The sequence below is a fragment of the Enhydra lutris genome, unplaced genomic scaffold (assembly GCF_002288905.1).
Source record: "Enhydra lutris kenyoni isolate GAN:26980312 unplaced genomic scaffold, ASM228890v2 scaffoldscaffold58, whole genome shotgun sequence".
In the NCBI taxonomy this organism is placed as follows: domain Eukaryota; kingdom Metazoa; phylum Chordata; class Mammalia; order Carnivora; family Mustelidae; genus Enhydra; species Enhydra lutris.
In genome coordinates, this window is record NW_019154142.1 from 15,438,340 (window position 1) to 15,454,120 (window position 15,781).

The 15,781-nt window shown below is 44.9% G+C and overlaps 1 protein-coding gene across 1 annotated transcript in view; it reads left to right on the top strand.

The window, feature by feature from the left end:
* Positions 1-685: 685 nt before the first annotated feature.
* Positions 686-15,781, top strand: part of LOC111158298 (failed axon connections homolog) — a 68,593-nt gene continuing 53,497 nt past the window's right edge. The window contains exons 1-2 of the mRNA XM_022520239.1: positions 686-973; positions 6,322-6,457. Coding sequence (XP_022375947.1) covers positions 708-973; positions 6,322-6,457 — 402 coding nt within the window. The 5' untranslated portion in view covers positions 686-707. The remainder of the gene's footprint in view (positions 974-6,321; positions 6,458-15,781) is intronic.

Sequence of the window (15,781 nt, forward strand, 5' to 3'; positions counted from 1 at the left end):
GCCCCCGCCGGGCGGCGTTTCCAGCCTGCCACTCGCCGCGGCCTCAGGTGAGCTCCGCGCGCTCCGCGATCCCCGGCCTGCGGGAGGGGCTGGAGCGACAGCAGAGGGCGGGCCGGGGCTCGGGGCGGGGTGGCGGGGGAGACGGAGATCCGGGCCCTGACTGCGGCTTCCTCCCGGTGGAGCCGCATTTCCAGGCACCTCCGCAGCCCTAGCCCTAGCGTGCCGAGCCGTTCCCGGCCGTGCCGCCTGGAGGCGCGGAGCCCGCGGGGCGCACCCAGCCCCGCAGCTCCGGCCCGGGCGGAGGCCGCCGGACCGCGGAGATGCGGGGCGGGGGCAGGGCGCGGGGTAGGTGACTTTATCCCGCCTCTGTTTCCCTGCCCCGGGGAGCAATGACATCACGCGGCCTTCTCCAGGCGCCGACACAAAGAGCGGCGCGGAGAGGCCGCTGCGGGGGGAGCCGGCGGCCGCCGCTGCCGCCGCCCCGGGCCCTGGGGCCCCGCCGGCCAGGCCCGCCGCCCGCGGCCCGCGCCCTTCCTGCTCCTCCTCCGCTGCCGCCGCCGCCGCCGCCGCCGCCGCCTCCTCGGTCGCCGCCGCCCGCGCCGCCCCTGTCCGCGGCGCGCCGTTGAGCCCGCGCCGGGCCCCTCCGGCCCCCTTCCCATGCGGGCGGCGCGGGCCCTGGGAGGGGCGCCCGCAGCCAGCCGCGCAGCATGCACTGGGGGGTTGGCTTTGCCTCGTCCAGGCCGTGCGTGGTGGATCTGAGCTGGAACCAGAGCGTCTCCTTCTTCGGCTGGTGGGCCGGGTCCGAGGAGCCCTTCTCCTTTTATGGGGACATCATCGCTTTCCCTTTGCAGGATTACGGTGGGATCATGGCAGGGCTGGGCTCCGATCCCTGGTGGAAGAAAACACTTTACTTGACCGGGGGAGCTTTGCTGGCCGCAGCTGCGTATCTGCTCCACGAACTCCTGGTCATTAGGTGAGCCGGAGAGAGGGCCCCGCGCAGGGGCGCCGAGTGGGGCACCTGGCCAGGGCAGGGCTGGCGCGAGGGGGGACCATGCCAGCCTCTCGGTCACGCCGCGCAAATGCCCAAGAATCCTATCCTTACCTTTCCCTAGAGGCAGTCCGTGGTCACCCGGCCTGAGGGGCAGTTTCGAGTTGACAGGAGAATTTAAACTGGTTGTGGGAGGGGAAAACATTTATCTCGCAGTCCTTTGGTGCTAAAAAGCAAAAATTCTCCGGGATGTTGTGGAGCAAAATGGTCTATTAGGAAATGCCCTTAGCAAGATCCAAGTGCAATGTTTGCAACAATAGAATGAGGCCTGGTGGAGATACTAAGTTACACTTTTAGGGAATGCCTTATTTGTTTATAGGTAATAATTATGCTAGAATATTAACCACTAACCTTACCTTTTACTTAAAGGTTAGTTCTCCACTATCCCTCCCCAAATTTCAACATCATTAAAAAGCTGAAATGCAAAAGCTCCAGAGCCCTCTGGGTCCCTGTTAAGGGGCATGGCCAAGTAGAGGGGTGTGCGTTTTGGTGCAGCCCTTAACCTGGTTATGGGCTGCTCAGGTATTTCAAGCTAAGCACCATCGCGGGGATTTCGATGTCGTTGTTGTGTGAGCAGTAGGAGATCCGAGGACAGGACTAGCACATGGGCGTGTTTGACAAGAACACGGGAGTCACCCAGTGCCGTAAACAGTTGCATAGCCTGCCTGCCGCAGAATGTTTACAGGACTGATTTGGAAATGCCAGAAAATGGAGGCCCCTACTGTTGGTACATCCAGAAGGACAGGAGATCTTTGTCTGAGTAGGACAATACTAAAGGCTCCTGGGGTGGTCCTTTGGCTCATTGACAACATCAATTTATGGTTAAAATCTCCATGCGTTGGAGTCCTCTGTCCCTGGGAGATGACCAGAAGCGGGCAGTTTTCAATATCTCAGAATATCCCTGTTGACCAGTATTTTTAAAGTAGTGACAAATGTGTTCACACTGCCTTTTTTCAGGGGGAAATCTTACACAATAGCTTGTAAACAAAGACAGTGATCGGTGACCTTTAACAGGTCTACAGGGATTCCAGGAGATTGTGACAGGGTAACTTGGGTATTTTGAATATTTCTAATCTCGGAGAGGGTGGGAAATCATTTAAGTCTGAGGAAATATATTGGCTTTCACTATTATTTAGCCATAATTGAGAAGTTTTATTTTAACCTTATTATGTACCGTGAATTCTCTCACTTAGCAGGTGCCTTGAATCATCTAGTTGAACCATGTAAAGATTTTTGAAGTGAATTTAAGGTGCATTTCCCTAGATTATTTCCTTTTTTTTGCTAGTTTTAGAACTCGATTTCGAGTTAGATTTCAAGCTGTATGAAAATACCCAAAACATTTGTGCAGTACGTTAAATGGTAACCCAGCTGTTTCTCAATTATATTCCAGTCCAGAACCTTTTCAGGATCCAGAACCCTGTGGCTTCTCACCGGTTTAACACTTTGTGGAGGGAGTGAAGGCACGCGGCTTCATAGGACCAGCTCTAAACCTTGCTTAAATGACCTTGCAGAAATAGCAAGGAGCCCAGAGCTCATCCTGGGAACAGGCCACACCCTGGCAGGTGTGGTCGTTAGACACAGAAGAGCCTTCTGCCCGCAGATGTGTCCTTCACTGCTTAGCAGATTACTTGGATACTTACGTGGATTGAGACGTTTTAAATCTTTGTTATATTCACTTTTTGTTTCTTCACAGATGTCTAAAGCCTGGGTAGGAAATGTGTTATAATGGAAGAGAAAGTCCTGTTATAATGCAAATAATAAAAATGGCCACCCATATTTGATCCCTTAGTAGGGACTCTGCCCATCTAGAAGTGCTTTACTTGGATTTATCCCTCTCAGCTGTGGCTGGATGCTTGGTTCCGAATTCATAGTTAAGGCAATTACAGCGGGGAGAGAGAGAGAGAGAGAGAGAGGTAAAACCACTTGCCTAAGATCACACAGCAGGAGTAGTAGGATCCAGACCTGGGAGTGTGTGTGTGTGTGTGTGTGTGTGTGTGTGTGTGTGTGTGTGTGTGTAGTCTGCACTTTTTCCCGCTGCCTCCTAGAAAGTACCAAAGACGACATAAGCCCGGCTGGGGGGAGAAGAAGAGAAATGTAAAGAATTGGGATATGGCCCAAGGAAGACAGGCCTGTGATTAGGGACTGGAGTTTTTGACAGCCTCTAGGGGCACAGAAAGGGGGGAAAGACTGAGCAAGGTCTGGGACTGCCAGACAGAGGTGACATGACAGACTTACATTTAGGGCGAAATCTCACTGTCAGTTGTCTCCATAGTTTAGGCAAGACGAAACAGTCCAGAATCTGCAAGGTGGAAGACACATCTTGAAATGATCACCGTGTCTGAGGTCACGGACAACGGTAAAGTCATCATCACTCGACTTGGATTTTCTGCCGGAGAGACTTAACCTGAGTGTGTGGCCGTGTGTCTAGCACGTAAAGTTGACTGGTGAGAAGTACTTAGGAAGTTGCATTAAGGAGTATAACCCAAGGAACTGTTTTGGATTTTATGCCTGCTTCTCCCACGACAGTATTTTTAACCAAATACTGTCTCAGCCCTCTACTTTACCTCCCCTGAGTGGTGACAGTGTAGCAGCTATCTTAAAGTTTGAGAATGTGTTGTTTGTAAATTAAATGAACTAAATAATGATTGTGTTGTTGGTAGCTCTTTTGCACTTTAGGCGTTAGGGTTCAGCCTGTCCTAGAGAACTTAGGGAATCAGAGCAGCCCCCAGGTCAACCAGTATCTGACCTCCATAAACTAACAGCTTGTCAGTGGCACACAGAGGCACAGTCCCCTGAGATATCCTTCATGATGGGAGGAGGGGCCAGTCTTGCAGCTCCGTACATGTTCTCTTCTGTAACCCTCATTATAAAGCCACTTTGGGAGGTACAGCTGTCCAGGTATTTTAAAAAATAACCTGCTCCTCTGATCCTAAGGGAGTAGTTTCTGATGTGTGGAAGGAGGACTCTGGAACCAGAGGGGGTTCACATTCACTTCGCTTTTAACCAAGTAACCTTGGAGATGAGAATAAATTTCTTGGCTCCTTGGTTTTCTCATCTGTAAAATGGGTCAATAATAGCAGCCTGCCTTACGGAGTTGATTCAGTTAGCACGTGTGAACTGCTTAGAACAATTTCACATATAAGTGAGCATTTAATAGAAGTTGGCCGACATTGGCTACTAAAACTTCCGTAGGAAGGTTCCAGGCTTGAGTGACCCAAGTCAAACTGGCCGTTTTGATAGAATTAATTGAGAAATTGCCCATTTCAGTGTCAATGAAGGGCTTAAGAGCTTGGGATCTGGAGCAGCTAATGGCCTGATGTTAGAGTGATGTTCTTTGGACAAATTATTGAGCCTCTCTGAGCTTCCGTTTCCTTATCTGCTGTGTAATATAATATACACTAAATTTAAACTATAACAATATCCACTCTATGGTATTACTTCAGAGTGAAATAAGTTAGTATGCATCATGTATACAAAGTCATTGGCCCATGCTTGTCACATCCGTTCTTATTATGATATGGCGGCCAAGTTAACCATTAGAATTAGATGTTTCTGGCCAGTGGAGCAAAAGATTTTATATTTATCTCCTCCCTTTCCAGTCTTAAATTTTTGCCTAGCAGAAAATACCACTCTGTGACTTGAATTATTTGACTGGACAACATCAGTTAACTGTCAAATGTAGTTTGTGCTCTCTGGGAACAGTTTAAGAGGCTTCTTGATTTTAATATCTGACCTCCCCGACATTTCATCTAAATGAAAGTCTTCATTTTATATAGCAAATTTTGCCAGAAAACAGCAAATATTTTATTCTTTTGACTTGAGCAGTGTTTTCCAAGTGAGTCATTCTGAGCTCTTTAAGTGGAATGGGCACTCTGGTCATGAACTTCTCTGGAAGAGTTGGTTTTACTGAAGGCAGATGCTGCAGGGGGTGTGCTCTGTGGGCCGAGGATGTAAAGAGGTTGCCCTTGCTTGGGGGGAAGTAGGTACGGGATTAAACTGGGAGCGATGTGAGGAGCCAGAGGCTCGGGGAAGGCCCCGGGGAAGAGTGACGTCTATGTGACTGGGAAGTGGTTGGGCCAAGCTAAAGGTGGGGAGTTGTAGATGGTTCCTGAGGGTGGTGTAGGAGCGAAGCTGTGGAGGATGGTGAGATAGTGTCATTTAAGGGGATAAGACCGTATCTCTGTGCATGAGAATGGATTCTAACCATTCTTATAGGATGCTTGGGAGCTCCACAGATGTTTACAGATTTTTAAAATTTAATCATGCTCCCTGATGCATAATCGGTACTGCCCTCACTTTCTGTGAGTGGGAAGAAGAGAGGCCTAGGGTAACGTGGCCAGTAGGAAGCAGGGCTTGGATTTGACCTGTGTCCACACTTGGAATCTAGCATTTTCTCTATTATACGGTGTCCATTGCAAAGCCGTACCAGGGAAATCCTCCTACCCAAAAAAGTAGCCAAGGGAAAGCTAGATGTGTGTCTGAGATAGAAGAAAGGGAAGAGGCAGGGATATGAAGTTATGTACTGTGTGCTGGGAAGCTAGAGAAGATGAGAGAGAGCCCAGAAGCTGGCTTTCTTGGTGTCATGCAATGAAGGGCCTGGCGAGGGCACACCTAGTTTGGAAGGGGGACCAGATTCAGGGTCTCAGATTCCCAGCAGACTTGGTTCCTAGCAAAGTAAACTTACGCTGTGATTCCTGGGTTCTAGGGACAGTTTCATGGTACAGTCCAGGGATCAAGAACATAGATTCTGCTTGCCTTGATCAGTCCCTGGTCTGCCGTTTACTAGCAAAGGGACCTTGGGCAGGGTAATCCTCTCTGCCTCAGTTTCTTCATCTGTCACTCATGGATAACAGTCGTAGCTCCCTCAAAGTTATTGTGAAGATTCAATGAAATGATACCTGTGAATCCCTTAGAACAAGGCCTGACACCCGGGAGGCACACACTGTCATGTTTATGCCTCAGTTTGTGCCGAGCGGCTAAGCATAGCCCGCCAGGGAAGAGGGGGGCACTCTTCCTGCCCCATGGGCTATAGTTAGCCAAAGGAGGTTGATACGCAGCTACTCTCTAAGCCCTTGGGGTCACCATGATCACTTGTAAGGTTCTCTCGTGTTTTGGCCAAGCTTCCACTCTGCTTCTGGGTGAGGTGAGCCCCCGTGACAAACAGATCTGCGTGTTCATGAAGGAGCCACAATCCACCGGGGGCCTCCGGGGAACTCAGGGCATTGAATGTACAACATGTGGTTTGTTCTTTATTTCTGTTTTGGTTTTGGCAGGAAACAGCAAGAGATCGACTCCAAAGATGCTATTATTTTGCATCAGTTTGCAAGACCTAACAATGGTGTCCCCAGTTTGTCTCCTTTCTGTTTGAAAATGGAAACTTATTTAAGGATGGCTGACTTACCCTACCAGGTACTTGTGTACGAACGGGTCTCACTGTCCCGACAGGAACATCAGAGGGGTGGTCCTCATCTCACACGGTGGGAAGGGCTGGCTCTCGGTGCCGGAGGGGTGGGTGTGAAATTAGCACTGCCTGCTTCTTAGCAGCTGCTTCTGAGAGACTGGGTTGTAAGGTCTGTTGATGTTCACACCCAGGTTAATGGGGGATCCAAAGGTTTTGAATTTCTGTAGGTTTCAGGGTCATAGTATTTTTTTCCTGACATGCAATAGGCCTTGGTTAAGCTTGGCAAGGCCTCCTGGGCAGTGGTTAATTAAGGTGGGTGTACCATTGCTGTATGTGGTTTTTTCCTTGAGATTTCTGTTTGACAGCATTATATTTTGTCTCTTGTGAGTCTTGGGGGGCAGAGCACCTGGCAGGCCACCAGGGAGATAGTAAGATAGCTGTAGATTTTGGGAGAGCATGTCCACAGTGCTCCACCTTCCATTTAGGTGACTTTCGGGGAAACATTCGCTCATTTCAGCATCAGAGAATGAACATGGGAATGTATTTAATGGTATCCATTTCTCTGTGAGTTGTGTCTCACAAATTTGGCAAGTTGTGTTTTCATTGTTACTCAGTTCTAAGTATTTTTACAAAAAATTTTCCCGTCTCTTTTTCTTTTTCATGTAATATCCAGCTATACACATATTTTTTAAGCTTTGATTTTTGTCATTTTTTTTTTAAAGATTTTATTTATTTGTCAGAGAGAGAGGGAGAGAGAGCGAGCACGGGTAGACAGAATGGCAGGCAGAGGCAGATGGAGAAGCAGGCTCCCTGCTGAGCAAGGAGCCCGATGCGGGACTCGATCCCAGGACGCTGGGATCATGACCTGAGCCGAAGGCAGCTGCTTAACCAACTGAGCCACCCAGGCGTCCCTTGTCATTTTTTTTTAAAGTTTTTTTTTTTAAATTTAATTTAATTTTTTTTTTATTTGACAGACAGAGATCACAAGCAGGCAGAGAGAGAGGAGAAAGCAGGCTTCCCTCGGAGCAGAGAGCCCGATGCGGGGCTGGATCCCAGGACCCTGGGATCATGACCTGAGCCGAAGGCAGAGGCTTTAACCCATTGAGCCACCCAGGCGCCCTGTCATTGTTTTTTAATTATGTGATCAGAACAGATAGTCTCTATCTTGATTCCTTGAAATTTACAGAGGCTGTCGCCTAGTGTGGCTAGTTTTTATGAATGTGGAAGATCATCCCATGTTCTCCATTTAGGTGAAGAGCTCTCTAGATTTACTTACTTGAGCATTTGTTTAGTGGATTATTTAGATCTTGGACATCTCTGCATATTTTCTGTTTGCCTGTTCTAGTATTTCTTAAAGGATTGGATTAAAATATCCATGGGTATTTGTTGACTTCTCTTTTCTTCCTGCCATCGTCTGGGTTCTTGCTTTATGTAAGAGATCATATGGTTAGGTACATGCAATGTGAAAGATCACATTTGTCCTCTTTTGCTTCTTTTCCCAGTATATACAGCACCTGGCTATGTCTCCTGCTTCTTTTTTTTACCTCTTGAATTTTATATCATCAAATAATGAGATTGGTTCTCCAGCTCTCTTTTGGTTCGTATTTGCTTGGGATGTCCTTCTCCATCCTCTTTCTCTATGTTTTTTGAATCTGTCTTTCATAGACAGTGTATTACTTGTGGCCAATCTAAGAGTCCTTAATTGGTGCGTTTTATTCATTTATACTTGTAATTATTGTTTAACTATGAGATATCTCTAACATCTTTCTCCCTCCCTCCCTCTTTCCTTTCCCTCCTGTCCTTTCTTTCTTTCTTTCTTTCTTTCTTTCTTCCTTTCTTCTTTCTGATGTCTTAGTGTTTTTTTTCCCATTATACTTGGCTTTTTAAATTTTTTTTCTTGTTTTCTGCATTCTAGTGGGTAGATAAGAACTTTCTTATCACTTAGAACAAATTCTATTTTTGTTCTCGTGGCGGTTGCGTCTAAGATCCAACTTTGAGTTTATTTATCCCATTATCATTTCTCAAGTGCAGGTTGGTCCTTTGATGATACAAGGATTGTACAGGTTCATGTGAACTTTGAGTCTCTCTTTTCCAAGCCCTGATCCCAAGCGTGTTGTTGTTGTCTAATGTTTTAATTATGGAATTTTGGAAATCCTTTCCTTTTTTCCTGGTTCTTTTTTAGGCAACAGGGCTTACTAAGTCTGACTAGCCTTATTTCCCATGTATCTTCTCCTCTGGGATTATTTATCCTCTTATTTGAGGACTTTCTTGGTGCATATTTTCAGATTGAGCCTTTATGCAGCAAACCTCCAGTGGCTTTGCACACTTGATGATGCCTTTATTTCTCCCTCATGTTTGAAATGTCTGCGTTCCAAATTCTTTGCCTTCAGGGCTTTAAAAATATTACTCCCTTGTCTTTCTGCATTGGTATTGCTATTGAAAAACCTGATGTTTTACTCTCTTTCTCTGTGGAAGCTTTTAGAATTTGAACTTAATCTCAGTAACTTACATTTCACTAATATGTGCCTTCACTAATGTATATCTTGTTCAGTCCTTTCTAAACTCTTGTAGTATAAAGTCTTGAATCTTTTTTAAATTCTGGGGAATTATTAGTTTTCTTCAAATACTTTCTTTTCTTTTTGATTTGTTTTAGCCTTCTTCTTTCTTGTTCCCTATTATCCGAATACCGAAATCTCTGCTTTTATTTTCTCTATCTCTGAATATACTCCTTCATCTTTTCTTCTTTCTTCTGGATGGATTTCTCTTCCCAACATTCCATTGCCTCTCTCTGTTCTCTTCTTGCATCTATCATACTGCTTATCTATTGTGTTCAACGTCTGTATTTTTCTCCTTCATATTTCCCCTTGGTTTGTATTACAGTTTCTTCTTTTATGCCTTAGAGGATCTCTATTATGCTAATTAAAATCTGTCTGTCCCCGAGATCCCGCTTCATGGTGCAGAATGTCCAATGCTCTTCTGTGACAGCAGTTGCGTGCGTTCTGTGTCGGCTTTGGTTTGAGATTCCCTTTTTGCCAGAGATGTCCGCTCTCCTGCCTGGGGATTTGTACGGGGCAAGGGCCAGAGCTCAGGCTACAGGTTGTGTGCCTCTGAGGGGATGTAAGAAAAGTAAGAGGTGAGCCCCAGGCAGCCCCAAAGCACTTTGGTCCCGCTGGTTTGCTGCCTTTCCTCCAGGGAAGGTGGCTCCGACTGGTCAGGGGCTCAGCTGTGAGCTCCGACAAAGTGGCAGCACCGGGAGGAGGGGTCTCCGTTGCAGGTAACAGAGCAGCTGGACCAGGCTCTTGGCTGCTAGGATGATGTTAGCTCGGCAGCTCCCAATGCCCCCACCGACCCCCCAAACCTGTGCTTTCTGAGCCAGTTTCTTTGCAGAGGAAGGGTTGGGGTGGCAGGGACCCTCCTAAGGTGGCGCTGAGATGAGATGAGTGGCAGCCCCTTGGCTCAGCAAGTACCATTACGGAGGCCCCACTGGGAAAGTGACGGAGTGACACCTAACTGGACTGCTGGACTGTGGGTGCAGCGCTCTGGGAGGGCACAGCCTGTCTGGGGACTGGAAGGAGGTTGCTTAAGACTGGGACCTGGAAGGCAAGGGCTGAGTCTAGAGAGAGGAACGGGGAGATCATTCAGGACTTTGTAAACCAGGAGTAGAGCAGAAATCAGCACTGAGGACAGACAAAGCTTGAAGCCTCTAGATGCAGTGGGTCAGATTTGAAAGATTGCTGTTGAGCTTGGCATGGGCAGCCAGCACTGGAAGACACGTGTCATGGAGGGGCTCCGGTTGAAGGAAGAGGCCAGCTGTGCTACCCTTTCCTGTCTTGCCTTCAAGCCTGCAAGTGCTGGACCAGCAGCCAGACTGCCTCCATCCCTGTCGCAGAGCGGCTGCTTTTAGTGAGTGTGACGGGGGCAGCAGGACACATGTCTCACCGGGAAGCCTGAAGCTAGTGCTGAGGCCGTCGAGGAGGTGGCCACCTACCCCCTTGCAAAATTATTATTTCTTGTTAAGTATATATGTATGTATTTTAACAGAAAGGTGTAGGCATGTTTTTCCTTCTGCAAGGTCTCTGTGGAAAATAAATGGAGGGTCAGAAATTTAGGGCAGAGAGCTCAGGGCAGAGATTTAGGCAAGAGAAAATGGTTCTGTGGTTGAGAAGGCTGCTCTGTGCCTGCCGTGGGTGCCTTGGGACCTGTGTGCCCTCAGTGAGGGGCTGGGTTGATGCAGGTGGTGCCTGGGAAGTGCTTGGCGGGGTGGGGGTGGCATCGCCTGTGCTCATTGGTCCAGAGGCATTTTGTCAAGAGATCCAGGAAGCTCTACACTCTGCCCCTTCTTTGCTCTGTGCCTTGAAAAAGAAAAGATTAAAATGTCATATTCCTAAGAGCACGACTTTATATTTGAAACTTTTTTTTAAATGTTTTAACCAGAGAGAGACTGAAATAAATATTTAATGGCCATTAGTAGAAACTCAAAGGCTTTTTTTTTTTTTTAAACCTTGATCTATTGGTCATAGTCACTTATCTTTCCATCTTTTAAAAAAAAAGATTACACATATTGGTAGGTCAATTTCAACAACTTTTCATTGTGTAATAATTATAGATTTGTAAGAAGATGCAGAAAAGTTATAAGGAAGTCCTGCAGATATGGTTAATTTTTTTTTTTCAAAATGAAAATAGCTTTAGCTTTTTTTTCCTGATTACATAGAGATGACATATGGTCCTTATAAGAATTTCAAGCAATACACAGAGTGTGAATGAAAATCGCCTCTCATCTTACTAGCTAGAGATCACCATCACTAAAACTTCGGGCCACCCTTCCATACATTTCTACACATACACACAAAGATGCCTACATTGTTTGCTGTAACTGATTGTATAAGAAGCCTGTATTTCACACAGTAACTTTTTTTAAGTATAGGAAAGAAAAAGAAAGAAATTGACTCCTTTGGAACTCTCTGCTCTGGCTTTCAGCCCTAACTTTATTATTTTTTTAAGATTTTATTTATTTATTTATGAGAGCAAGAGCAAGTATGAATGGGGAGCAGAGGAAGAGGGAGAGGCAGGCTTTCTGCTGAGCCGGGATCCCGATGTGGGGCTCGATCCCAGGACCCCAGGATCATGACTTGGGCTAAAGGCAGACGCCTAACGACTGAGCCACCCAGGCACCCCCAGCCTTAACTTTTGATTGCTCTCTTTATTTGCTGATCTTGTCTGTACCCACCCACCTTCTATCCTTTTGTGTTGAAATTTTGTGTCTGTAAGCTACAGACAAGTTAAAAGCCTAGCACTCTGAATACCCATATGCCTTTCACCTAGATTCACCAATTATTGCCTTTTTTTGCTTTGTTTCTCTTTGTATAAACCTTTGTAAACAACTTTTTATGAACCATTTGTAAGTAAGCTGCAGAAATCATGACACTTTACCCCTTAATACTTCAGTATGCATCTCCAAAAAACAAGGACTTTTTTTACTACAAAACTACGATACATAGTTGTAAAGGGAAGTACTCCGTTTTTTCCTTTCTATGAGGGAGAAAACCCAGTTTTTCCCTGCTGTGTGTTTCCTTCCTCTGAGTTTCCTTTCCTACTAATGTAGAACACTTCACTGCTGACACTTCTGGTCACCAAATGTGTGGATGTCCCGTCCCTGCCCCCCACCAGGCAACTCTCTGTGATATGATCTGGGTGTCCTATAATTTATTTCAATTCTAACACTCTCTACCCAGAGACAGTGTCATAACTCTGGGTAGGCTTAGTCCCACAGACTGTATCCTCCCCCCACCTACAGAATTCAGGGAAATACCTATGTTTATTAGTTTATTAAATATATGTTAAAAGATATAAATGAGCAGCCAGATGCAGCGGTATGTAGGGTGAGGTCTGGGAGGCTCTGAGTGCAGGAGCTTCTGTTCTGTGGGGTTGGGGGCATGTCCCCCTCCCCATATGGATGTATCTGCCCATCTGGAAGCTCTCTGAACCCCATACTTTTGGGATTTTATGGAGACTTCCTCACATCGGCATGATCTAGTATTCAGTCCATTTCCAGCCCCTCCTTTCTCTCTGGAGGATGGGGAGGGGCTGAATGTTCCTGGCTGCTAATCCAGGTTCAATCTTTCTGGTAACCAGCCATCCAAGGAGCCCACCCAGAGTCACCTCATTAAGACAAAAGATGCTCCTACTGCTCTTATCACTTAGGAATTTTTTTTTTTTAAGATTTTATTTATTTGACAGAGAGAAATCACAAGTAGGCAGAGAGGCAGGCAGAGAGAGAGGAGGAAGCAGGCTCCCCGCGGAGCAGAGAGCCCGACGCGGGGCTCTATTCCAGGACCCTGAGATCATGACCCGAGCCGAAGGCAGAGGCTTTAACCCACTGAGCCACCCAGGCGCCCCTCACTTAGGAATTTTTATAAGGCTTTGAGGGGCTCTGTGTGGGGAACTGGAGGCAGAGACCAACATATACATTTCTTATTATTTCATAGCAGGGGATGCCTGGATTTTTTGGCCAATGTGTTATAATCCACACAAGTTGCTCAAATTATCTCAAATGTAGCCAGTGGGAGACCTTTCAAGATGGCTCCAGGGCGCAGTGAACGTAATGGATATATATTTAGTTGAAAAGTGAGGGACCATGACGAGTGTAGCAAGTCAATGTCCCATTTCATGTGCATTTTCTCACTTAATCCTACAACTATTGTTATCCCCATTCTGTGGACGAGGAAACTGAGGCCCAGGAAGGAGCAAGGGAGACCCAGGGAGGACCAGGGTCACACTGAATAAATGATGGAATGAGATTTTAAAACTCAAAGCCTATAGTTTTTGTGGCTACGCTGATAATACAGTGTTAAGTGTAAATTAATCTCTCCTAGGGCAGACTTGCAGGGGGAAACTTCAGCTCAGAAAAAATAAAGAGGATTTATCTCCTCATGTTTCTTCTCAGAATTACTTTCAGAAAACTACCCTCAGGGGCGCCGGGTGGCTCAGTGGGTTAAAGCCTCTGCCTTCGGCTCAGGTCGTGATCCCAGGATTCTGGGATCAAGCCCCGCATCGGGCTCTCTGCTCAGCGGGGAGCCTGCTTCCTCCTCTCTCTCTGCCTGCTTCTCTGCCTGCTTGTGATCTCTGTCTGTCAAATAAATAAATAAAATCTAAAAAAAAAAAAAAAAGAAAAAAAAAAAGAGGGAAAAAAAAAAGAGAAAAAAAAAAAAGAAAACTACCCTCAGTGGGCCAGTCAGACTCCAACTGCTTAAATAAAACAGGCCAGGAGTTCTTGAATATATTTAAGGAAGTTAAGGAAAATTAAGTATTATTTTTAAAAGATATGTTTTTATTTCAACAGTCATATAACCAGTTCTGAAAAATTGAAGTTCATGGAAAGCTCATCTGCCCCTCATGGTCTTGCCATTGACTTTCAACATTTTTGTGCTTCTCTTTTAAATATTTCTTGAATTCATCTAATTTTTAGTTATATATAATCATAGTTTCTCTAAAATGTTGTCTTCTACTTTTTTGTCCAGGAAGCAAAATACATTTTTTTCAGTTGATCTTTTTTTATGTTTATTTTTATTAGAGTATAGTTGACAGACAATGTTATATTAGTTTCAGGTACACAACAATGATTTGACAATTATATACATTACAAAGTATTCACCGCAATAAGTGTAGCTATCATCTGTCCCTGTCCCCATACAAAATTATTACAATATTATTGACTGTATTCCCCATGCTGTACTTTTCATCCCTGTGATTCATTTATTTTATAATTGGAAGTTTGTACCTCTGAATCCCCTTCACCTATTTCGCCTAACCCCTATATCCCTTCACTCTGGCGGCCACCACTTTATTTTCTGTATTAATGAGTCTGTTTCTGTTTCTTTGGTTGTTTTTTAAGATTCCACATATAATATTCCATATATAAATGATTTGATATTTGTCTTTTCTGTCTGATTTATTTAACTTAGCATAACATACTCTAGGTCTCTCCATATTGTTGCAAATGGCAAAATTTCATGCTTTTTTATGGCTGAGTAATATTCCATTCTGTCTGTCTGTCTCTCTATCTCTCTATCCATCCCATATCTTACTTATTCACCTATTGATGGACACTTGGATTGCTTCTATAGCTTGGCTATTATAAAATAATGCTGCAGTAAACATAGGGGTGCATATATTTTTTCAAATTAGTGTTTTGTTTTCTTTGTATAAACACGTAGTAGTGGAATCACTGGATTGTATCGTGTTTCTGCTTTTAATTTTTTAAAAAAGATTTATTATTTATTTGAGAGAGAGAGGGTGCATGCACACATGGGGGGAGGACAAAGGGAGAGAAAAACTCAAACAGACTCTGCACAGAGCGTGGAGCTCGATGCGGGGCTTGATCTCACAACCCTGAGATCACTACTGAGCTGAAACCAAGAGTCAGACACATAACTGACCATGCTGCCAGGTGCCCCTGTTTTTAATTTTTGCTGTTTTAATTCATACTGTTTTCCATTGCGGTTGCACCAATTAACATTCCCACCAACAGAGCATGAGGGTTTCCTTTTTCCTACATTCTTGCCAACACTTGTTTCTTGACTTTTTGATACTCTTCTGGCTGGTGTAAAGTGATACCTCATTGTGGTTTTGATTTGCATTTCCCGATGATTAGTGATGTTGCACATCTTTTCATGCATCTTTTGGCTATCTATATGTCTTTTTTGGAAAAATGCCTGTGCTCGTCCTCTGATCTTGTAAAAATCAGATGATGATGATGATGATGATGATTTTAGGGTTGAGTTGTAGGAGTTTTTTATATATTTTGGACATTAACTCCTTATTGGATATATCACTTGCAAATATTTTTTTCCATTTGGCAGGGAGCCCTTTTGTTTTATTGATGGTTTCCTTTGTTGTGCAAAAGCCTTTTAGTTTGATATAGTCCCAGTTGGTTTTTTGGCTTTTTTGTTTTGTTTTGTATTTTTTTTTTTTTTTTTTGCTTTTGTTTCCCTTGCCTGAGGAAACAGATCCAGAAAAATGTTGTTAATGCTGATGTCTAAGAGACTACTGTGTATGTTTTCTTTTAGAAATTTTATGGTCTCAGGTCTTACATTTAGGTATGTAATCTATTTTGAGTTTGTTTTCGTGTGTAGTATAAGTAAGTTGTCCAGTTTCATTCTTTTGCATGTAGCTCTCTAGGTTTCCCAACACCATTTACTGAAGAGACTGTTTTTTTCCGTTGTATATTCTTGCCTCCTTTCTCGTAGATTAATTGGCCATATAAGCATGGGTTTATTTCTGTTCTCTATTCTGTTCCCTTGATCAATGTGTCTGTTTTTATGCCGGTATCCATA